Source organism: Equus przewalskii, chromosome X (assembly GCF_037783145.1).
Source record: "Equus przewalskii isolate Varuska chromosome X, EquPr2, whole genome shotgun sequence".
NCBI lineage: Eukaryota > Metazoa > Chordata > Mammalia > Perissodactyla > Equidae > Equus > Equus przewalskii.
In genome coordinates this window covers 25,748,131-25,772,387 of record NC_091863.1, presented here as the reverse complement: position 1 = coordinate 25,772,387, position 24,257 = coordinate 25,748,131, and the positions used below count along the sequence as shown (strand labels likewise).

Sequence of the window (24,257 nt, the reverse complement as noted above, 5' to 3'; positions counted from 1 at the left end):
TACATGTACAAGAGGGGCCAAAATATTTGTCATTGGCAAAAACCCGTATAATCAAACACTAATTCCCATGAAAATTAATGCCAAATCTTTATTGACTCTATTAATGGAAAATAAGCTCAGGCATCAGGCAGATAATGCTGATAATAATATCCATTCATAATTACAAACTAAAGATAACAGTAAACTGTCATCACATTATGAATTTTTTTAAAAAATCCAGAAACAACCAGCAACATGGTAGCAGCCAAAAGAAGCTGAGTCATTATGTCAGTGGTGAGAGGCTGTGCAAACTAACCAAATTTTATCCATTCTAAGCTTCACATTTTATCACACTAACATCGCTGAAATCAGGATGGGTTTTACAGTCTCTGCTGGCCAGGCCACATGCAGTTTAGAAGAAAATCCGAGAAACAATAGTGAAGCCCTCTTAAGAAATGCTACATTGATACCACACTCTTGATGCAACAGAGGATGATATTGTGTGGAAAAAGACAGACGTTGGTTACTCTGAAGGGAAAAGTGATACAGGAGAGTCAGGCTCTAAATATGAAGAAGTTTAGGAATACCTCACCAATTTTTCTCTTATATTTTACTTTTTATGCATATGCAAGAGGAATATGTGACAAAAATGTAAATTAATCTAAAAGAACAATTTCTTGGTGAAACAAAACCTCTAAGTGATGTGTCACAGTTTAATCAATAGCATTCTCCACTCCAACCATGACCCAGTAGTTCTTAGGATGATATACGACCTTCAAACTGAAGGTATCCTTAATGTGGTGAAATACCGTAGTGCACATTGGTGAGTGAGTGAATTAGACCACATTTCAGAATCAGTATTGCAAAGAATGGGAAAGATTCTTTTAAAACAGAAATGCGTGCAAGATTGAAAAGAACGATGGCAGAATTGATTCATTCATGTGGCAGACGTTCCATAGGAAAATAAGGTGAGCCACATATGTTATTTAAATTTTTCTAGTTGCACATTAACAAAGAGTAGAAACAGGTGAAACAAATATATTTTATTTAGCCCAATATATTAAAAACACTATTTCAACCTGTACATGATATAAAAAGTACTAGTTGGATGGTTTACATTTTTTTTAAATAGTTTTATTTTTATAGTGATTTTAGGTTCACAGCAAAATTGAATAGAGGGTACAGAGGTCATTTTTTTTGTACCAGGTCTTTGAAGTCTTGTGTGTATTTTATACTTGAAGCACATCTCAATTCCTCTTACATCGTTTTAAGTGCACAGTAGCCACATGTGATGGTGCCTACTGTGTTGGACAGCACAGATCTAGACCCTTGTAGAATGCTGTAGTGACTTTGGCTTTTGCTGTGAATGAATCAGAAAGCATGAGAAGAGTTTTGAGTGCAATGGTGGTATGATACAACTTGGGTTTTCAAGGAATCCCATAACAAGACTTGGGTTTTCATAGGATCTGCTGTGTTAAGAATAGACAGAGAAGAGAGTGTCTCCTCATCTGCCCCAGAACAGACTTTAGCCAAGCTTTGGACAAAAGAGCAAAACTGAGTATAGGGGAGCGTAAATCCAATAACCAGATCTGGTTTGGGAAATGAGTGTAATTGTAGTTCTCTGAACGCCCTGTTTGCACAGGCTGTGAATGAGACAGTCTGTGTCTTAATTCTACCAATGGAGATCTCTCTTCATGCTTCAAGACCCAGGTAGACCATTATCTTCTCTGAACGTCTCCTATGCCCTCCCCAGAAGTAGTATATCCTGCTACAATACTCCATCGTAGTCCTTGGTTTACATGCTTGTTTCTTGCTATGGACTGTGAGATCCTCAAGGCAAGGTACATAACATATCTATCTCTAATCCTAATGCCCATTAGAGTTCCTGGAAATTAGTAAGCCCTCAATAAATATGTGTTAACTTCAAGCAGAACAAAAAAACTAGCTAAACGTCCCCCAAATGGAAACAACCTAAATGTCCACTAACAGGGATATATTTATATATTTATACAATTCAATACCATACAGCAGGGGGAGAGTCAACAAATTACACACAACATGAATGATTATTGTAAACCACTATATTGAGTGAAAGAGACAAGACACCAAAGCGTATATACCACATCATTCCATATACGTAATGTTCAATACAGGCAAAATAATCAAGGGGGACAGGATCCAGGTTACACTTGGAGGCAGTAACTGCAAGGGGCAAGAGGGGACCTCTGGGCTTCTGATAACATTCTATTTCTTTTTCTGGTTATTCAGTGTGTCTGATTTTTAAAACTATATTGAGCTATGCGGTTATATGTGCACTTTCCTGTATATATATTATACTTCAATTAAAAGCTTACCTACAAGAGCTTTCTACCTCCCGAAAGACAACAATACAAAAAATTGTAAATCGTTTTAAGTTCAGACCATTTTGCTCAGCTGAGTTATGATTCAATATGTAAGAATAAATTTATGGCTAATGGAATAACATATAGTACATGCCCTTTTGTAATTAAAAACTTCCGCTAGCACAACATATGTTAAGTATTTTAAATCATTTCCCTCTTTCCTCAAAAAGTATTGTGAGTCAAAATCTGGAAAACATTTTAACGTGTAATAATTTAGTGTTTTTATATGAATTCTCTTGTTTTTACTTTTACCTTACAATTTTCCATAAAAGTGTATTTTATTTAAGCATTTTAAAACATGCAATTTCATATTATATACTTACTCTAGTGCAGTGGTTCTCAACCAGGGGCAATTTTGCCTCCAAGGGGATGTTTAGCAATGCCTCAAGACATTTTTGGTTGTAACAGCTTGGGGAGATGTTACTGGCATCTAGTGGGGAGAGGTCAGAGGTACTGCTAAACCTCCTACAATGCACAGAACAGCCCCTCATAACTAAGAGTTATCCAACGCTAAATGTCAGTAGTGCTGAGGTTGAGAAACATGCTCTCGTTTAATATCATAATATTTTGGAATTTTAAAATTAGAATTTTTCGACCAGTTTTAATCTCTTATATTTTAGAGATTTTTGAGATATTGAAATTGCTTTGTTCAAAGTGAATAAATTTTCTTTAAAAATTGTATATTGTTACGATATTTAGATAGCTTATTTTCTTAAGAGTGTGTGCCATGTTTTTTTTTTTTTTCAGTTTTCTTTAAAAGAAAAAGTTTGAGAAATATGTTGTTTATAACAATTTTATTCTTCTTGCTCCAGGCTAGAAGAACAAAAGAATATCTTGTCAGAATTTCAGAGAGATTTAAATGAATTTGTTTTATGGTTGGAAGAAGCGGATAACGTTACTAGTGTTCCACTTGAACCTGGAAATGAGCAGCAGCTAAAAGAAAAACTTGATCAAGTCAAGGTAATTTTATTTTCTAAAATCCCCCCACAGCCTACTTGTATAAAGAGTATATGGATCTATTTTTTTAATGTATTTAATTGTTGATTTCCTGCCCATTAGGTTATTGATAGTTCCTCACTAATTTTTCTCACAACTTTACTTTGTCTTAACCTAGGGTTTCCCAATGAGTATATTTTTTTAAAAAAAAGTGTATTTGTGTGTGTGTGTAAAATGCCTGGCAGTATTTTTAAAACTAATTTGAAATTAATTTTAGACTTACTGGAGAATTCCACAGCTCCAAATTATTTTTAAAAACTGAGGAGAATCTTTATGGAAATGAATTCCTTTTCTTAGGGAAGACCTTAATTGCCAAATAAAACCCACAACTTCAGCTGCTAATTAATAGCATTCTATTTGCCTGAAGCAATATTTTGTTTTGGTTTGTTTTATCTGTTATCTGTGGGGGGGGGGGGGTCCTGGTGTTGGTCTGCATTCTATACTGGTCGAATAGACATCCAGCTTATTCAAGTGGCTTTTCATACCTTCCATCACAGTATCTGCTTATTGCTGATTACCTCACCTGGCTGACTGACATGTCTGATTATGTGGTTGGATTAACTTTCATGGTTTTAGTTTTAGGAAAGAAACTCTTTTGGATCTGTTTTACTTTAGTTCTTGAACAGAAGGTGAAAGGGAAAAAGAAATTAACATTTAATCATCCCCTATTATGTGCTAAATATTAGATGTATTTACATCTGCTATTTTATTTAATTTTGATATCAAACTTTCAAAATGGTTGCTATTATCCTCATTTTACGAGGTCACACAATCAAAGGGAAGCAGAATTGCTCCTTTATCAATGATTCAGTTAGTTTGCACATGCAAATTAGACTCCAATGCCAACCACTTATTTCTGTGAAACAAGAAATTTGTACCTGAACACATGATAAAGTATAAAAATAAAAATATCACTTAGTTCAGTAAATAAATATTAAGCCCATAGTATATGTCAGATATTGTGTTAGGTATTTGAGATTCAAAAAATAAAGTTTTGGATCCAGAGTTCATTTGAACATGGTTATGTCATGGAAAAATGAACTCAGTCTACTCTTGAAAATTCATCTTTCCTGAATGTATTGAGTGTCATATATAGCAATGTAATTGATAACTCATTTAAAAGATATGTTTAGCAGCATTCACTTATTAATAAATATGCACTGATTTTCTTCTTAGTCTGTCTAGATTAGCACTGTCCAGTGGAACTTTCTATGATGATAGGAGTGTTCTCCGTTATTTATTTCAGCAGCCATTAGCTGTATGTGCCTTTTGAGTACTTGAAATGTAGCTAGTGTGACTGAAGAACTGAGTTTTTTATTTTATTGAATTTTAATTAATTTGCACTTAAATAGCCTCATGTGACTAGTGGTACTGTATTGGACACTGCAGCTCTCAGGTGACACAAATAAATAAAAGACAGTTCTTAAAACCATGGCGGTTTTGTAAGTCTTAGGAAAAGACGTTTATAATGTGATGCTGAATGAATAAGAGAAATTGAAGGATGTGAAGGAGTCAAAAATAAGTGTTCTTGAATGAAACGGCCCAAATTTGAATGACGGCTCTGTTGCTACTTTTGTGTCATTGGACCTGGTAATTAACTTCTCTGTTGGTATTTAACCTCTCTGTCTCAGTTTCCTTCTATATAAAAGAAAGATAAAAGGATCTACTTCATAGAGTTATTATACAAAAATTAACTGAGATAATATACGTGAAGAGCTTAGCCCAGTCCTGGTACCTGGTATGTTCTCAATGTTAGTTATCTCTTCACATGATACTGCAATTTCTTACTCAGTGGTAGATTATAGCACAGAGGCTTGATACCTGAGAGGAGGATGAGTTTATCCAGATTGTTCTACTTCTGATAGAGATGTATTTTCAGACTCTTAAATCTGTTTGGGGCGTTGCTTTAGAGCTCATCATACCACATAACATTTTTCTCTGGGGAAAAAATGTCTGAGGGATGAGATATTCTGGTCCTTTCTAGCACAGGCTCATCTGCTTAGGACTGCGTGTTTCAGTCTATCAGCTCCGAGCTCTGTAGAGAACTGTTGGTATTTGAGATAGCCGTGGGCCTTCGGTCAAGTTGCTTTATTTTGACAGACTAATCAATAGAGGCAAAGACTAGGTAGTTGGGACTGTACTGTAATTCATTTTAAACGTTGTTGCATTTGTCTGTTTCAGTTACTGGCAGAAGAGTTGCCCCTGCGCCAGGGAATTCTAAAACAATTAAATGAAACAGGAGGAACAGTGCTTGTAAGTGCTCCCATAAGTCCAGAAGATCAAGACAAACTTGAAAATAAGCTCAAGCAGACAAATCTTCAGTGGATAAAGGTTAGACATTAGCCATCTCCCCTGTTGCATTTGTTAAATGTTGCAAATGTTTGTTTTGTTTCCTGGGCGCTTTATTGGGGGGGGGTGGGTGGCAGGGAGACTGGTATGTGGATTGTTGTTTTGTTTTTGTTTTTGTTTTTACCCTGACCATTTGATTTAGCTGTATGATTTGTTGTGGATGGAAAGTATGGTGATGGTGGGATGGTACATGAATGACCAAGTGCCAAAAAATACATTACTATTACTTTGCGGGAATCATTCTAAAGAATTAGACTGGAAAAGAGATGAAGTAATTAATTCATTGTTTAGGTGTATATTGACAGTTTTTAAGCAAGATGGTGGTGAATCCAGTTCAACAAGTATCATAAATCAGAATTACTTATCCTTACCTATAGTATAGACTTAGTAGTTAATGCATGCTAACCTTCTCCAAAAGGTATCTTTTTAATTAATTAATTTATTTATTTATTACTATTACTTAGTTGCTTAACTTGTGAGTCGTTATCTTTCTACCTCGGATACTTTTTAAATCTAATATTTAAACATGCTTATCAAATTAATGCATACTTAGTCTTTAAAGCTAAGTGGTACATCTGAATTTATAATGAAAACCAACATCAATTGATCCATCACTATTTATCAAAAGATAACCCTTTTCCCACTGTACTGTTGTGACAACTTTGTCATAAATCCAGTGAACATTTATGTATGAATCTGCCTCTGGATTCTCTATTCTCTTCCATTTGATTATGTCTGTCCTTTGACTCGTACCATATTGGCTTAATCGCAAGCATTTTTTTAACAGATTAATCAAGATATAATTCATAAACCATACAATTCACCCATTTTAAAGTGCACAATTCAGTGGTTTGGGTATATTTATTTTTTTAATTGAGGTAAAAATTATATAACAAAATTTGTCATTTTAACTATTTTTAAGTGTGCAATTCAGTGTCATTTATTACATTCACAGTGTGTAACCTTCATCATCATCTATTCCCAAAGCTTTTTCATCACCCCAAACAGAAATTCTGTAACCATTGAGCAATAACTCCCCATCCCCCTACCTCCCAATGCCCCCAACACAAAGTAACTTCTAATCTACTTTCTCTCTCTATGCATTTACCTATTCTAGGTATTTCATGTAAGTGGACTCATACTATATTTGTCCCTTTGTGTCTAGATTATTTCACTTAGCATAATGTTTTCAAGTTTCTTCTATGTTGTAGCATGTATCAGAACTCCATTCCTTTTTATGACTGAATAATATTCCATTGTATATATATATATACAATTGTTTTATAAAAAGATTTGGGATCTGGTAGTGTAAACCTTCCAACTTTGTTCTTCTTAGTCCAGATTGCCTTTGCTATTTTTGATTATTTGGTTTACCAAATAAATTTTAGAACCAACTTGTCCATTTTTACTAAAGCCTGCCAGGATATTGATTGGAATTGTGTTGAATTTGTAGATCAATTAACATATTTACAATATTGAGTCATCTAATTGTGAAAAGTGAGACATCCTGCCATTTATTTGGGTCTTCATTAATGCCTTTTTAGTAATATTTTACAGCTTTGAGTCCAGAGTACCTGCACATATTTTATTAGATTTAATCCCAGACATTTGATGTTTTACTCCTATTATAAATGGAATTCATTTTAAATTTTATCTATTTGTTGCTAGTGTATAAAAATATAATGAATTTTTGTGTATTAAGCATATACATAGTGTCCTTGCTGAATTTACTTATTAATATTAGTAGTTTGTAGAATATTTTGGTTTATTTTATGTGCACAATTGTGTCGTCAAATAGAGGTAGTTTCTTTGAATCCTTATGATTTTAATTATTTTTTTTGCATAGACTAGGATCTCCAAAACAATGTTTAATAAAAGTGTGATAATGGGAAGCGTTGGCTTATTCCCTGTCTCAGGTGGAAAGCTTTCAGTAAGCTATCATTAAAGATGATATTTGTTGTAGGACTTTTTGTAGGTCCTCTTAATCAGATTAAGGAATTTCTTCTTACTCCCAGTTTATCAAGGTTTTTATTATGAATAAGTATTAAACATATTCAAACAGCTTCTCTGCATTTATTAAAATGATTAAATGATTTTTCTCCTTTGTGTAAATGTGGTAAATTATAGCCTTTGGTTTTGGACTGTGAAACTACTCTGGGATTTCTGAAATAAATCCTATTAGTCATGATGTCTTGTACTTTTTATAGATTGCTGGATTCAATTTTCTAATGTTTAGAATTTTTATATATTTGCTCATGACAGAAAATGGTCTGTAATTTTTTTTTGTAACAGCCGTCTCAAGTGTTGATAGCAATGTTAGACTAGTCTTATAAAACAAGTTGAGAGGTGCTCTCTTTTCTTCTGGAAGAAATTGTTGAACAGTATTATTTCTTACTAAAATGTTTCAAAGAATTCATCTGTAAAGCTATCTGGGCATGGAATTATTGTTTTTGTGGGAAAGTCTTTGATAATTGGTTTAGTTTCTTTAGAGGATACAGAGATTGTTAGAGTTTTCATTTCTTTGTGTGTCAGCTTTTGTATGTTGTGGCTTTCAAGGAATTTGTTTCCTTGTCATTTTCTCTTTTGGGGCTGTAGACTTTCTTTGTACAGCTAGTGATCCTTGATATATTTTTATGTAAGAATGAAAAAATAGAAAGACTGTGAGGTCTAAGTACCTGGGTGGGTCTTGTTGACTGGGATATTTTACTCTATGTGCTAAGTCAGAGCACTGATTCTTTTGCTGAAAGATGCCTTCAAATTGTATAATGCAGTGGGCTTTATTCTGAGGTACCCACACCAACTGCTGAAATTCTTTCCAGACACCAAGTTCAATTTCTTTAGATAAGAACCACACGCTTCTTGTTTGTTTTGGTTTGTGTTTATTTTTGCTTGTAGGTAGGTGCTAAGAGAAGACCATTCACTGTGTGGTAGTTTTGAACCAGGGGAAAATTTCCATCTACAAACTTTCAGTACCCCAATTTTAACCCGCTTCTTAGCCCAAACCATCATGGCATCATTCGTCTAAACACTTCCAGGTTCTGCCAAGGTCAGATGCCCTTGTACCCAAGGCTACTTCTCCCTTACTTTTTATGTCCCCATATATACTTTCCTCATAATGTGCTTTCCACTTTTCAAGGATGTTTTGAAACCTCTCATCCACTTTTGACCACAGTTTTCTACTACCTTACTGAGCATATTTGATACTTGTTAATTTTGTTCTATCCAAAATATAAAGCAAATTGTAATCCTTTAAACCAGGAGCAAATCCATGCCAAGAAGATATTGCAGAACTATAATTTTCATGTAATGTAAAAGGGCTTCTTTCAAAAATGGCACAATTGCCTGTAAAGAATTGCTTGTTATTCATAAGCACCCAACTAAATTAAGAGGTATGAAAAAGTTATACTGAGGAAAGTTTCTGTGTGTTGATGATTTGAAAAGGAAATACTAGAGGCTTCGTTTTGAATTGTGTTAGGTTATTTATTATATTTTTTAATTGATGATGCTGAAGTTCTTGTAACAGATCATTTACATGGCTGATAAAATATTTATGAACTGAAATAAGTATCAATTTTATGACATTAAAATCAAAATGTGTCTTTGGGTCTCTATAATTCAAACAACTAGGTATTTGAAAAAAATTCCCTTATTTTTATATATCAGCACTTTCTTTCAGTTATGTGAATAATCAGAGTAAAACACCTTAAGGTGAATTTTTTTCCTACTGAAAATGTAAAGTTTCTTCCTTTAATGGTTTCAAAACAGCCATGTTTAATATTAGACACTTGCATATGGAGGGAATGTGTTTTCCTAGTAATTAAATTTTGTAGCCACATAACAATACGAATAAAATCATTCCTCATAGGAAGAGAACAAGGAGGAGACATGCCCCAAAATATTCCACAATATCTCAATACATCCTGATATCACAAAAAGGAACACAAAAATTATAATTGCGGGAAGTATGAGAGAACTATCTAAAACACACAATAGCAATTTTGTGAATAGTGAAACATGAGTCAAGGTTTTATCTGTTCTGTAACAAAATAAAAAGTCAATTTTTTATGATGGAAAATTAAAACTGAAACTATGGACACCATATTGCGTAGACTTATCTTACTATATCATCCATAATATCTGTGTCCCATCCCCAAATTATAATTTTAATGCTATGCCTTTGCTACCAAATGTCATAGAATTTGGAATCTTATTCATTAGTCATATTAAAAATTATTTAATTGTCTCTTCTCGATCCCTATGCCACCCAATCCTGGTTGGTTTAAATTTAGGAATAGAAAACAAATGATCAGTACCAGATTTAGATCAGTACACAAGTCAGTAGTTTAAAAAGAAGTAAAGAAAGATAATCAAGATGATCAAGAGATAGTCTTGATAGCCATTCAACCTCAACTTCTCCATCATTAGAGAAGAATAATGAGGACCCTTCCCCTCTATTCTCCAGCCCTCTCCTCCATCCAAAGGCTAGAGTGGGTGGTATAATTGTAACTAGTAGGTCATGATTGCTGGGATACAAATATTTCAATTCCTTAACACACAGTGTCTCGAAAAATGTCCTACTATCACATCTCTGGTGGCAGGTGCCTTTCTCCACAGCTAACTCTAATATGCTGTATCCTGTGTAGTTAGCCATCTTACCAATTACTTGGGCACCTTTATGTTTCATTACTAAATAGAGAAAACAGCCATTGGAGGTAATGTAGCTGTTCCTTTAAGGGAGTGGTGGACCCTATAAGGAGTCTATTGCAAAAGTATCAACTTGCCTTGGCCTGGGTAGCCTCTCTTTATGCAGAGATGATAAATGTTGCTTTAAAGCCAAATACAGGCCTTAGTTTAAATTTATGGCTCCCTCTACCTGAGGATTGTAAAGTGATATCCTCATTTTTGTCCAATACATATCTTGACCCTTACAATCTTTAACAATAATGCTCTCAAGATCCACAAAATGGGAATGTTATTAAAGCTAGCCTCTGTGTGTTTGTCTTTCTCTGTCTCACTCTATGATCTTCATACACATCTGACTCTGTTTTCAACATTTTTCAGTCTTCATATTTCTTTGTAGATTCTCTGAACTTGTGTGTGTGTGTGTGTGTGTATGTATGTGTAGGTGTAGGGGGTTCTCCCTCCCTTTCTGCTTCTTCCCATAACTATCGTTCTCTCCCTCTTTCTCTGTTATGTATGTCTTTGCCTATGAATTGACATCTTTCTATGTCTATCATGAATCTACTTTTCTATATGCACATATGTCACTTCTCTTCTGCCCAGATAGCATATGTGACACATTCTCTCCTATGCTCTCTCTTCCTCTGACTCTTTACCTTTTAATCCCTCTTTCATCTTCTCCTGTCCTTGCCACTTTGTGTCCCCTTTCTTCATGGCTCTTTTTACGTGTTATGTGTAAATATTTTTTCAACTACCCATTATTTAGAACTAAAATATGTTTTATCAGTCTTTATTTTTGAATCATATTGTATGCTTCCTGTACTTAATTGAAAAGGTGAAAAGATGGAGCATTTATTTTGTAGGCTCATAGGTGGAGGGAGCATAATGAAGCTAAATTACTCACACCTTCTAAATTAGAACACTGAGTCCTGGAAAGCTTATGTGACTTATTTGAGAATGCATTGTTCTCTATTTAAATACAAAAGTTATGCCAAGATAAATAGTGTTTATTAACTTTTTAGTGAAGCTCAAGTGATTTTTCTGTGGATAATATGCCTATCTTTACGAGAAAATGGTATTCACCTATTTACTGTTACAGCATATACCTGATATTTCTTGGAAATTCTTCATCTTGGAAGTTTCTTTTATGTAGTTATTAATTACATCGTAACATCTATTCACTTATTAAATCATTCATTCAACAAAGATCTAATGCGTGACCACTATGTACCACATGCTGTTTGAAGCATATTGTAATTAGTTCCCACCCTTGCCATATTTAAAGGACATTCATAATTACATAGGGCTTGGCATGCTAACTATTCATATCTGTAATTATGGTTGCCAAATAGGGTGAGGCTGAGAGTTGAGGGGGAAGTAGTAATTAAAAGTTTATAACATAAGCATCCTTGACTTTGCCACCTATAGTTTCAAACTGAGATGGGGATTCTTACTAGGTTGTGTGTCATGAGTACATCTCAATTTGCTCTGACATTCCTGGTTTTGCCTATTATTCCTTAAGTTTTAATAGCTCCCTCTTTCTCTCTCTTGAATGTCCCTCTTTAGAAGATTAAAAAACTATGTGTAAGGTCACCCTAATTATGAGAACAAACATCAGGCTCTTAGAGGTGGGCCTGGCCCAGTACTCAATAACTATTATTATCATCCCTGCTAATCTTTTCATCAGCAGTGGCAGCCCTGCTCCCTTGACACTACACTGAAGTGTAGAAGTTGAGATTGTCCAAGAAACCTGATTGCCATTAACACCAAATTCATCACTCTTTTATGACAATAAGTTTATAACAATGAGTGGTTAACTTTTCAAACTATTGAAACTTCAGGCAATGCCAAGAAGGTGGATCAGGCATTTTAGAACAAATAAAAGGTAAATAGGAGTTGTGAGGAGGCAATTTATTGTGTTATAATAGTGATTAATAGTGAGGTTTATGGATTATGGGTTCAACCCATCACTAGCTGTATGATCTTTTACCTACCTTGTCCATACTTCAGTTTTAACACCCTTAAAATTCAGATACCTAAAATACTTTCCAGGTTGTGGTGAAAATTCAATGAGATAGTGCATGGGAAATACATAACACAGTATCTGGCACAGTATATAATTGGTTAAAAATGTTAGCTTTAATAAAACATTATGGGTAATATTTAAACGGAAAAACACAAAGACAAAGCACAAAATTCTTAGTGAGCCACCTTCTTTTTTTTTTTATTGTGGTAAGAACACTAAACATGAGATCTACCCTCGTAACAAACTTTTAAGAGTACAATACACGATTAACTATAGGCGCTATGCTGTATAGCAGATCTCCAGAATTTTTTCATCTTGCATAACTGAAACTCTATACCCATTGAACAATTCTCATTTCCCTCTCCCCCTTGCCCCTGGTAACCACCATTCTACTCTCTGTTTCTATGAGTTTGGCTATTTTAGATTCTTCATATAAGTTGCATCGTGCGGTATTTGTCCTTCTGTGACTGGCTTTTTTCCATTAGCATAATGTCCCCCAGGTAGATCCATATTCTTATATATGGCAGGATTTCCTTCTTTTTTAAGGCTGAATAATATTCATCATCTTAATCAAACAGTTATAAATATAGCTCTTGGGGAGAAAGCTGAAATATGTGCCACTATTATGAATCAGAGAGCTGAAAGAAAGGAGAGTTAGGCCCTAATGGAAAGCATAGAGGATTTTCAGCCAGTGCTTTCCCGTTCCACTGATCTCATTATTCTTATTGTCTATGACCAACTAACATTTCAGATAAAATGTGTTAGAAAATGATGGAAATGATTTTTCTCCTCACATTCACTGTGAAGTTCAAGTATTCCATCATTGTTTTCGAACACCAACATTTTCATGTTTTAAGTATGAGCATGATTTAAGATGACCTTGTTAACCCAGAGATCTTTGCAATTAATATACTTACCTGACTTTAACTCAGAAATCCAGACAGAGTGTAACTGAATCTCCACACTGCTTCCCCGCCCTCTTCCCCTGCCTTCATTCTTATTGTTGGTTTCCCCCATTTTGGTGGAGTGATCAGAAACCATTTGTAGAAAGTTTCATTGGAGCTAGATAACGTTCAATTAGGAAACCTCAACCTAATACTAGTGGATTTGTTCATTTCAATGGAATGCTATTTTTAAAAATATTAACAAACAAAAATCCAGCATGCATTGTAAAGCACTGATACTTGTGCAACAACTCATTTTCATATGAAAACTTTAGTTTTCCACTATATACATACTGGAAGTATGCACTGAGTATGAAAATTTGTCGTTCAAGTATGCTGTGGCCCAGACTTTATTAAAAAGGTAAACTAATTTCAGATTAAAAACAGATGTGACTCTTCTTGGCAAACTTTCTTCCCTGTTCACAATGAATTTAAAATGAAGGAAGGTATGATAATAAAAAGAAAAAAGAGAAGAAAAGTGTAATAACTCTGACCTTCAGTGTAACATTTTTGAAGTCCTTTAGTAGCTCAAAGATGTTTGCCCTAGACCAATGAATTTTAGAAAGAAGAAATGATATACAAAGAGATCTTGTTAATATAAAATGTTGTTCATTTTTTTTCTGCAGTGGCTTTGCCTTGGAATGACTAGATTATATAATGTTAACCCTGAGACTAGAGGGGTTGCCTTTCTTTCTAATAATTTAATAATCCCGAAATGACCTTGAATGGAGGGTTTCATATACCAGCTCCTTAAACTGAAGTCAAATGCCAAATGAAGATTAAGGCTGTATATAAGAGTACAGATTGTGGATTCTCACCCGGTTTTGTTTATTACGTCACATGCAAAGCCAATAAGTAAAGCAAAAATAAAATAAGAGTGCTATTTTTATAAAAGGTCAGCATCATACCAAAAACTGTTCTGTCAAATCTTTATTTACTTATACTGCAAGATGTGTGTTTATTTACGCACCTAAAAGAATTTAATACTAAATCTTGACTAGTGTATACATGTCAGCTGACCCCTAGTGCTTCAAACGGTGGAAAAGGGGCACTGAATGCTGGGTTGGTTGATGTATTCCGTTTTTGTTGTAGACCACCTGCCAGGGCTTATAACAGATCTGTAATGGGTTTCTTACCTTTTATTGTGTAGAAAATGGATTGATAGATTAGACCTGGGACCAGCGAACTGTGGAACCCCAGGTTTGCAGGAAAGAGTTTATCACTCTTTGATGTTATTTCTGTCTCGTGTCAGCTGAGAAGGATGAGCTAGATTATCTGAGAGTAAGCTGGATGCCAAAATCAGCATTCCCCTCATTTATCCACCTTATAGTTCAGGGCAAGGCCACTGTGTGGGTTATGAAGGGACTGATAAAGACCTGATGGACAAATTTTGTTGTACTGCCTTTTAATTTTCTTGTTATTAGTTATATAAGACATGAAAAAAGACCATTTCATTGTCTGTTGCTAGAGAAAGTCAATTTGTTTTGCTGTAGAAGTGAAAGTATTCGAACTGAGTGGTGCAGTTATAATTTGTGAACACTTTCAGTTATCACTGGGAAAAGTATAGTCCATCTTTGGCATGCTTGGCCAAGTGTGGAGAAAAAGAGATGGACCAGGAAATGGGCCAGGAACCAAAGTCATTGCAAGGATATTTCGAGAAAACTCCATTTGTCCTGATAGTTGCAACCTATAGGCAACCTGTGACTGATGACAATACCTAAAACACAGTCTAAAAATAAATTGTTTATGAAGGTGACACATTCTGTCTATTCTTGATGTGGGTGACATCAACAATTTTGAATAGGGCAATTTAATTCTTGGACTTATTTAGACATTTATAAAAGAATGAAAATCTGCGGCTCAATCACAATTTAAATGACTGTTGCAAAGATTGCTTTTGTTGCTGCTTTTACTGTTGTTACAAATCCTAGACCAATACAGTTATCTCCTTGAAGCTGCTTATTGTTTTATTTATATCAGTGATGCGTATCTTTCTGCTAGAATCATTGATAATGCTTGTGAAGGCAGAGAGAAAAATTAATTTTCAGATACTATATAGGCACTCATTCATTGGCGACAAATAAAAGACAACCCAGGAAACAGGAAAATAAAATGACACTTTACGGTTAAGATTTTATAGAGTTTGAGAGCAGATGAAAACAATTTTTAAGTACTAAAATAATTAAAAGAGATGTTGACATTAACATCTTCAATTATCAATACCGAAGCTAGAATACAATACAATTAAATAATCGCTTCTTTGAATGAAGAGTTCATTTTCTTAAGACACCCCTTTCCAATTTCTCACTTGGTTCATAAGTGGTTACTTCTGAATGTGCCCTCAAATATTGTAATGGTTTGTGTAATCACTGTCCCTGCTCCATTTTCCCACCCTCCACACCTCATCTCAGCACTGGAAAGATCACTAAACTTGCAGTTAATAACTTAGTCCCAATGCAGATTCACCATTCACTAGCTCATAACTATGGGCCACTTACATAATCTTGTTTTGCCTCTGTTTGCTCATTTTTACAATGATGATGTGTTATGAGGCTTCTTCGCTCATCCCCCAGGGTTCGGTGAGGAACTAAGGACACAATATATACAATAATACTTTGTTAGGAGGAGTTAAATTGTGGTTACTATTACAGGGTGTAGGTGTCATAAAACTCTGATACTGGTGGTAAGAAAGAGGATCTATGTGCCATCATGTAGAGCAGCATTTCTCAAACTTTAATGTACACATGAATCACTTAGGGATTTTGTTAAAATGAGGTTTCTGATTCAGTGGGTCTTGTGTAGGATCAGAGATTCTGCATTCCCAGCCGGCTTCCAGGTGATGCCAATACTCTAGGCCTTGGTTCACACTTGAAGTAGTAAGGATATAAAGGATGGCTGGCAAGAATCTGTGTGTGAGTTGACCACAAGTCCTGTTCGTTGGAATATTCAGGCAGTGTATTCTGAGATACTGGTGAGGCTTTTTCTAAAAACTTTTGTCTCTTGGTGTGTGTGAAGCACATCCATCCAACCCCAGAGGATGCATATTCGACTTCCACAGAACATCTGAGCACATTCAACTTATTTATATCTTTGAAACATAGCCCTTCTTGGGATTCATAACCCAGATGTGCCCCTCTCATATCCATTCCAGCTTTTCCCCCTTCCATGTTGTATATTGCAAGAGGATGACCTCTGCCTGCCATATTTCCAAGCTTCCTTGCCCACCAGCTACTGGATACATTTAGCCAGTGGGAGGCATGGGCAGGAGACTGGAGAGCAGGAGGAGGGGAGAAATCAAGGTATTTCTTCCCTTCCTTCACTGCTTTGGGCAATGGCTGATGCAGAGTATGTAGCCAGTAATTACTAGCCGCTATTAAGTCTGCTAATACTACCTTCTAAAATCTCTTCTCCAGTGGTTACCTCCATAAGTTTGCTATGAATTTTTGTACAGGTGTTTCTGCAAAACATTGAGCCTGCCTTCAGTTACACATTCATTCAAAATTAGCAGTTTTAAAGCTTTAGGACTCCGGTATTATTTAAGAACTCTGAACTAAGCCTTACTCCCATTTCTGGCCTTCGCCTAGATATCAGTTATCTAGTGCTACAAAAGGGTTAGGTGAAAAACCCCCTAAAACCTATTGACTTAAAATGATAACCATTTATTATTGCACACAGTCGGTGGGTCAGCCAGGCTGTTCTGCTGATAGAGCTCAGGTGATCTTGCTAGGACTCACTCAGCCATTTCCAGTCTGCTGATGGGTTGACTGGGGCCTGGCTTGTCTAGGATGAGCTCTGGTGGGATGACTCACCTCTGCTCCATTTGGACTCTCATCCTCCAGCAAACTAGCCTGGACTTGTTCTTATGCAAAAAATAGGATTCTAATAGAAAATCAGAAGTGAACAACTCCTCTTGAGGCCTAGGCTCAGAACTGGCCCACTGTCATTTCTAATACATTTTGTTGGCCAAGCAAGTCACAAGGCCAGTCCAGATTCAAAGATTAGAGAAATAGGCTGCACTTCTTGATGGTAGGAACTTTAAAAGTGATATTGCAAAGAGATGTGCATACAGGGGGTTCATCAATGCAATCAGTGTACCATACCCTGTAATCTGTCAGGTTTCTTACTCATCTCAAAAGTAAGATATTTAATTAGGATACATTCCTATGTATTTATACTTCTAATCAACTAGTCCTAACTCTCATATAATGCTAGCTCAGGATCAACACTCTCAAAAGCCAATAGTCTTGAGGGTCACAAAGATCCTCAAAGATACTTTATGCCAAATCCTGGGAGGGTAGCAGCATTCATTTATTAATACATTCAATAATTATTAAGTGGCTCTAACATGGCAAGTATCATGCTAGGAAAGGAGGATAGAGTTATTAACAAGACAGACACTTGTGTTTGTAAATCTTACATTTGGTGGGAGGAGACAAACATTAAAACTAATTATGTAATTATAAATGCAGCTATTCTCATTGCTTTTTTATGTTTGTTAGGTTGTACACTGAGCTACTATAATAAAGAGACTCCAAATTTCAACGGCTCAAGCAATATAGATATCTGTGTCTTTTTCACATAAAGCCCAGCCTGGGTACATAGTCTCTGCTTTTAAAAGTTATTCCAGGAACCCAGGCTACTAAGATAGCTATACTATCATCGACATAGTGCTGTATTTAAAAATCTCCACAATAATCACCAAAATATCTATGCTCTCTCTTTCCCACCAATCGTACACACTCATTGCCTCCCCAAAAGAGACCACCCAAAGTCCCTTTCACTTACTGCATCTGGCTCAAAGTCCATTGCCTCTGGGTTATCTACTGTCTTCATGAGATCCAGAGGTGACTCCTCAGGGTCCAGTGACCTATAAAGTAAAAGTCACGCTATCTACTCCTACAACAACCACATCTTAACAGTGGAGCAAGAACAGGCCCAAAGACAATAATAAGTACTGGACCCCCTGTAAGACCTAGATCGTGAATCCAGTACTCTCCCACCCTCCTCTTCGTACCGTTCAGCCCAGACTGAGATTTCAAATGAAAGCTAGGGAGAATGATTTAATAGAGCTTCTTTAAAGACAGAGATGAGAAAGAATAAAGTTGCTTCCTACATAACCCCACCATCTAAGTAATAATTGCTTAGTTCAAATTGTGGTGACACAAAAAAGGGCAGTGTGGGGGCTGGCCCCGTGGCCGAGTGGTTAAGTTCACGCGCTCCGCTGCAGGCGGCCCAGTGTTTCGTCAGTTCGAATCCTGGGCGCGGACATGGCACTGCTCATTGAACCACGCTGAGGCAGCGTCCCACGTGCCACAACTAGAAGGACCCACAACAAAGAATATACAACTATGTACTGGGGGGCTTTGGGGAGAAAAAGGAAAAAAATAAAATCCTAAAAAAAAAAAAAAGGGCAATGTGAGATCATATTAACAGGGGCCCAAACACAGACCAGAAGAGGAAGGAATGGTTGTTTCAGATAACAATTAGAGAAACACATAATAGATACTATGATTTGGTTTAGAAAAAAACTCATTTGAGCTCCCTAGTTCTGGATACTCCTACCCAAACTCCTCAGGGTTAAGGATAGCCTTTCCCTGGATGCACAAGTAGTTTATATTTCCTTTCTCTAATTCTACCTCTGACCTGGATGCTGACCTTGTCATTGACTTATTCTTCACTGGGACCCAAAGTCGTTATGTTAATCCTGGAGGAGACAGAGAGGCCACTACCTGCACTAACAATTTACATAATTATTTTTCTTACAATTTGGTGCTAATTAAAATGTGAAAAGAGTAGTAATAATGTCCATAAATGTAATAAGGCCATTCTTTGTTCTTGAAAGCAAAGATAATGTCACCAGAAAGGATTTTGTGTATATTCACATAAGAGCAAGAAAGAGGAAGAAAGAAAGGATAAGGTGAGAGAGCCCAATAATCATCACATTGTCTGGCTTAGGCAATGCAGAATATTTATTTCAAGGAATTAAAAAATGGAATTCTATTGATTTTTATTTCTGCATAGTTCTACATGTTACTAGCCTGCTTGATTCCAATTTTGGTCTCACTCTGTTCTAGTTATAGATATATATATAGGATATATAACAAACTATCCTAAAAGTGGCTTAAAACAACAAAGTTTTATTATATCTCTTGATTCTGAGAGTTGACCACAATATTCTTCTGCTTCACGTAGTGTCAACCAAGGCACTGGGAAAGGTGAAAAGTCTAAAATGGCCTCTCTCACATGATTGGCAGTTGGTGCTGGCCGCCAGCTAGGAACTCATCTTGGGCTGTTGGCCAGAAGCCTCTTTCCATTTGGTCTTCTCTGTGTGACTCCTTGGGCTTCCTCACAGCTTGGCGGTTGGTTTCCCTGAAGAAGAGTTCCAAAGGAACAAACACCAGTGTTCAAGCACTTTTCAAGTTTCTGTTTGCATCACACTTGTTAATATCTCATTGGCCAAAGCGAAGGCAGATGGCCAAGCTCAGTGAAAATGAGAGAAGACTATGCATAGACATGGATTCTGGGAGGCATAATTCACTGGGGCTGCCAAATATCCTACCACACATTCCTTACTAGCTGTGTGGTCTCTCTGTGTCTTGATTTCCTCATCTGAATATAGGGACAAAATGACACTACAAAAATGGACTGAGATATAACACACATAAGCTTAGAGTCACGCCTGGTACATAGTAAAACACCAATAAATATTAGCTATTATTAATATTTTTTTTGAGGAAGATTAGCCTTGAGCTAATTGCTGCCAATCCTCCTCTTTTTGCTGAGGAAGACTGGCCCTGAGCTAACATCCATGCCCATCTTCCTCTACTTTATATGTGGGACGCCTACCACAGCATGAGTGTGCCAAGCAGTGTCATATCTGCACCCAGGATCCAAACCGGCGAACCCTGGGCTGCCAAAGTGGAATGTGCGCACTTAACCGCTACGCCACCGGGCTGGCCCCAGCTATTATTAATTTTTTAAGTATTACTCCTATAGAGCTGAAAACCTAAAAGTTTTCTAAACAGTGGCAAAACTGGGAAATAGTAACACATTATAAGCTTCTGCTTTAATCTGCCTTCCCCTCAAGCCCTTCAGATATGCCATTAGTATGAATGTAATCTGTGTTATGGAACCACCAACACACTTTTCTGGAATGCCTGGTTGATTCCAACAAGAGCATCTTCTAGTCACAAAATCACTGGCAAGCAAGGTTTCTACCTATTTAGGGGGATGCTGAAGGTTCAGCAAGGGCAAAAGTTCCTCGGTAAATTTCTAGTCTAGGTTTTCCAGCTTCTCTGCAATCCATTTCTGGCTCTCCCAATATTTTCTCCCACTGGTCATTTTCACTCAGGCTGCCATTCCAGTGAGACTGCCCAATGTTCCTCCCATTTGTCCTGCGTTCTTCCTTGCCTGTTCTACCCTGTCTGGTCCACCTAGAAGGTCTACCTTCTTTCCTTCTCTCTTACATCACAAGTCTCCAAATCTGACCACTCCTTTATACCTCCATGAAGCCCAACAAGACCTATCTTGTCTTCCTGTTACCCTGAAGCCCTCAGCAGTATTTCTCTTACTACATTCGTTACTTTCTACCTCATGTGTGTCAGGCATTCAGTTTGTATCATTCCTTTATTTCTTTATACATCTATACTAACTCTGCACTGGACTGTCCAGAAAGAAACTTAACTTAATCCGGTTTGGGAGTCTTCCCCATTCCCTAAGAGAATTCAAGAGTCTTGGCTGTGTTAGGTTATGATAGATAACATTTATTGATAGTTTACTGCGTCAGGTACTATTCTATGTGCTTCCCCTTTGTTAGAAGAAAAATAACCTAAGACTAGCCAATAGCAGTCTAGAACAGATCTAAATTTCTTGCTAGACTGCCACATTCGAAAGGATCAATAAATATTCACTGTTAAATTTATTGATGATTTGGTTGTGGTGTGTGGTGATGTTGATTTTTATAATGTGGTGTTGGTGGTGATTTTTATAACGTGAATGCAAAAATAATTTTTTCCAAAAAATCTGCATTCGTATCTTTAGGAAAAGGTAGAAATTCCATCCCAATTCATGTGTCTTTGAGAGGACACCCCTGGCAGTAAACTCCCAGGCAAATGCCACCATCTGTGTGATTTCCTTCCGTTTGCCAATGTAGGCACAGCAGGTACTGTTAGGTTAACCTTTTATTTTACCAGCATCCTCTCAAAATAGTAAACACTTTGGCTGTTGTAGAGCTCTAATCCAAAACTGCAAATTTAAAAATCTCTCTCTTTCAGAACATAATGATTGAACTAGTACTGTAACACATTATTCCACATTATAGGATCACAAAATATGGCTTATAGGTATTAGAAAAATGAAAGAGAAATATTATTTGCTAACATTAACCAAGAGATTTTATGATATGAGTAAGAAAATTAATTATATTAAAATAACATGAATTTTCACCTTCTGTGATATTTGATGGAGGATTAGTCCTAACTAATACACCCGTAGGTAACTGATTAAATTGGTTAGTACTCTTAATGCCACAAGTGATAGAAAAACCTGTCTCTAACTGATTTAAATAATAAATGTCGTCAGGGTCTATTTCCATTTTTTGACGATTCTCTCGGTTCTGCCTTTCTGTGTCAACCTATCAACTTCATCTGGTTCCCCTTATGGTGGCAAAAATTGTCTGCAACAGTTTCAGGACCTATTTTTGCAAAAGACTTTCTCTTCAGGGACGTTCTTTCTCAAAGCATCCAAGAAAGATTTCCTTGAAATTCGTTGGCCTGAATTAAGTCACGTGCTCATTCCTGAGCAAAATCAGACCCCGCTCCAGCAGCTAGGAGTGGTCAACTCTCAACCCAACTCTGCAGCTGCAACGCAATGAAGGTAGGAAGGTAGAAAGTTCTCCAAAAGAAAAAAAGGGTTTTAGATAGGTAGATAGGTAGATAGGTGGATAGATGGGTAGATGGATAGATGAATGGAAAAAAAGGTGACCAACTAATATCCATAACATTGTTTGGACCTGATATTTTGGCCAACTAATGAAACTGAGTAGTGATTATGACATTGTGTTAATGCTTTCCACAGGTAGGCAGATTGTAGACGTCATTCAAACAAAAAAAGCTATTTTGCTGTAGCAGATACTATCAGTGCCCCTACATACATCCCTTCAGCGCTTAACCATTCCTAAACATGCTGTCTGATTTCCAACTACCAGCACTTGCTTCTTTTTGCTCAGGGCTTTCTCTGTTTGTTCTGCAGGCAGGGCAGACAAGTAGGGGAAGTAAGGCCTCTTTAAGACAGCAGTTGGTGGATAAATACCCCAGCCCCCTTGCCCTTCAGGTATGATAACTCCAAGGTTTGCTTCCTCTATCTTCTCCTAGAGTTCCCAAGCAGTATTAAGCTTCAGTTGCCCAAAGTGGTGACTTGCTTGATAACACACCCTTTATGCGCTATTTTCCTTATTTTGCTTCTCCACATTGCTTCTCCAGGACCATTGATGTGTCCTGGAATCACATCTCAAAATTACTTGAGTTCAAATTCTTTCTACAGGGTCTACTTCTAGGGAGACACAAATTAAGGCAAGTGCCTTTTATATGCAAATCCTTAGGAGGTGACCGTGTCAATTGCATTTCAACTTTATGTTATGTTAGGATGAAAGGATGTTGATTCTTTCCTCTCTGACTTTTTCTGTTTCTGTATCTCCTGCATCCTGAGTTCCCAAAGAAAATATGGCCACAACAGGGAAGGAAATGGAATTCAGAGTAAATGTCCTATTTTAGAACATCTAAGTTTAACATATGGGCCTGAAATTGAGATTATAAACAAAAACAGATATAAGCATAAGGTAAAATGTATGTTTGGGGTGGGGAGGGGAATTGCTTGATTTTACTGCAAGCAATGGAGCTGCTTTGTGAAAAAATTCAAATTAATTGTGTGCATAGAGAATAGACAACTGACGTTACTCTGGGGAAGATCACTGTAACGTTTTACTAAACATTTGAATAAGAATGTGTTTACTCAATATTAGCATGCTGTTAAAATAATGATAGAATGGATATAGTCTTTAAAAACAATTTGAAATTACATATATGACATATTTCTACTCAGTTATCAAGGGCTGTGTCATTCCTGGCAATATAAAAGAATTATGGTCTTTCACTTTCAAAACCTTCCAGAGAGATGAAATTTCTCAATATCTGTCTTGGAAGTGTGCAATTTGATGGAAAAAAAGGAGTCAGAAAAAAATAACTTTTTCAGAAAACTCATGAAGAACCTTCTGTAAGACCTGGTATAAGTCTTGGTTGGTGTTTTATAGAATGGAGTTTAGGCTGTGAAAAAAGATCGATTTAGTTTTAGAAAGTTAAGATCTTATGTATCATTTTAAAATTCATATTGTGATTTTTCATGTATTTCAAAAACCTCAAACTCATCCCTTAGATTAAAGGGCATGGAACTACTACTTTTCACTTCTAAATTGTATGTTCCTCTACAATTTTCAGAAGTTAATTCCAACATGTTTTCATCACCTCCGTGTTATATGAGTACATACACCTCAATTTCCAAATTGTAACGTATTCTTTCCTTCTTCTCCACTCTTCCATCTTATCCTCTTAAAATCTGTTGATCTCCTTTTCTCTTTTTCCATCTCTTCTCTTGTTCCCTTTCTTCTGTCCTCTCCCTGTAATTTCTGTTCTTTTTTTTTTTTCACCTGAAATCTCTCTTCATCTTTTGCTAGCAGTTATGTTCATACTTGTTGAAGTGAACAAGGTAGGCAATTCTCCACTTTCCTTCCATTCTCTCACACTTCTTATAAGTGTTTTAACAAACAGTTCAAAGTAAACCATGCTTCTAATTTAACACGTAAATTGTATGAAACAGATGAGAATACCC

At 36.3% G+C, this 24,257-nt stretch overlaps 1 protein-coding gene across 11 annotated transcripts in view; it reads left to right on the top strand.

The window, feature by feature from the left end:
* The window catches only part of DMD (dystrophin), a 2,264,041-nt gene that overhangs the window by 1,521,569 nt on the left and 718,215 nt on the right, over positions 1 to 24,257 (top strand). For all 11 annotated transcript variants that reach the window (XM_070604303.1, XM_070604310.1, XM_070604305.1 and 8 more), the window contains 2 exons: positions 3,194 to 3,341; positions 5,559 to 5,708. In XM_070604303.1, the coding sequence (XP_070460404.1) occupies positions 3,194 to 3,341; positions 5,559 to 5,708 (298 nt within the window). The remainder of the gene's footprint in view (positions 1 to 3,193; positions 3,342 to 5,558; positions 5,709 to 24,257) is intronic.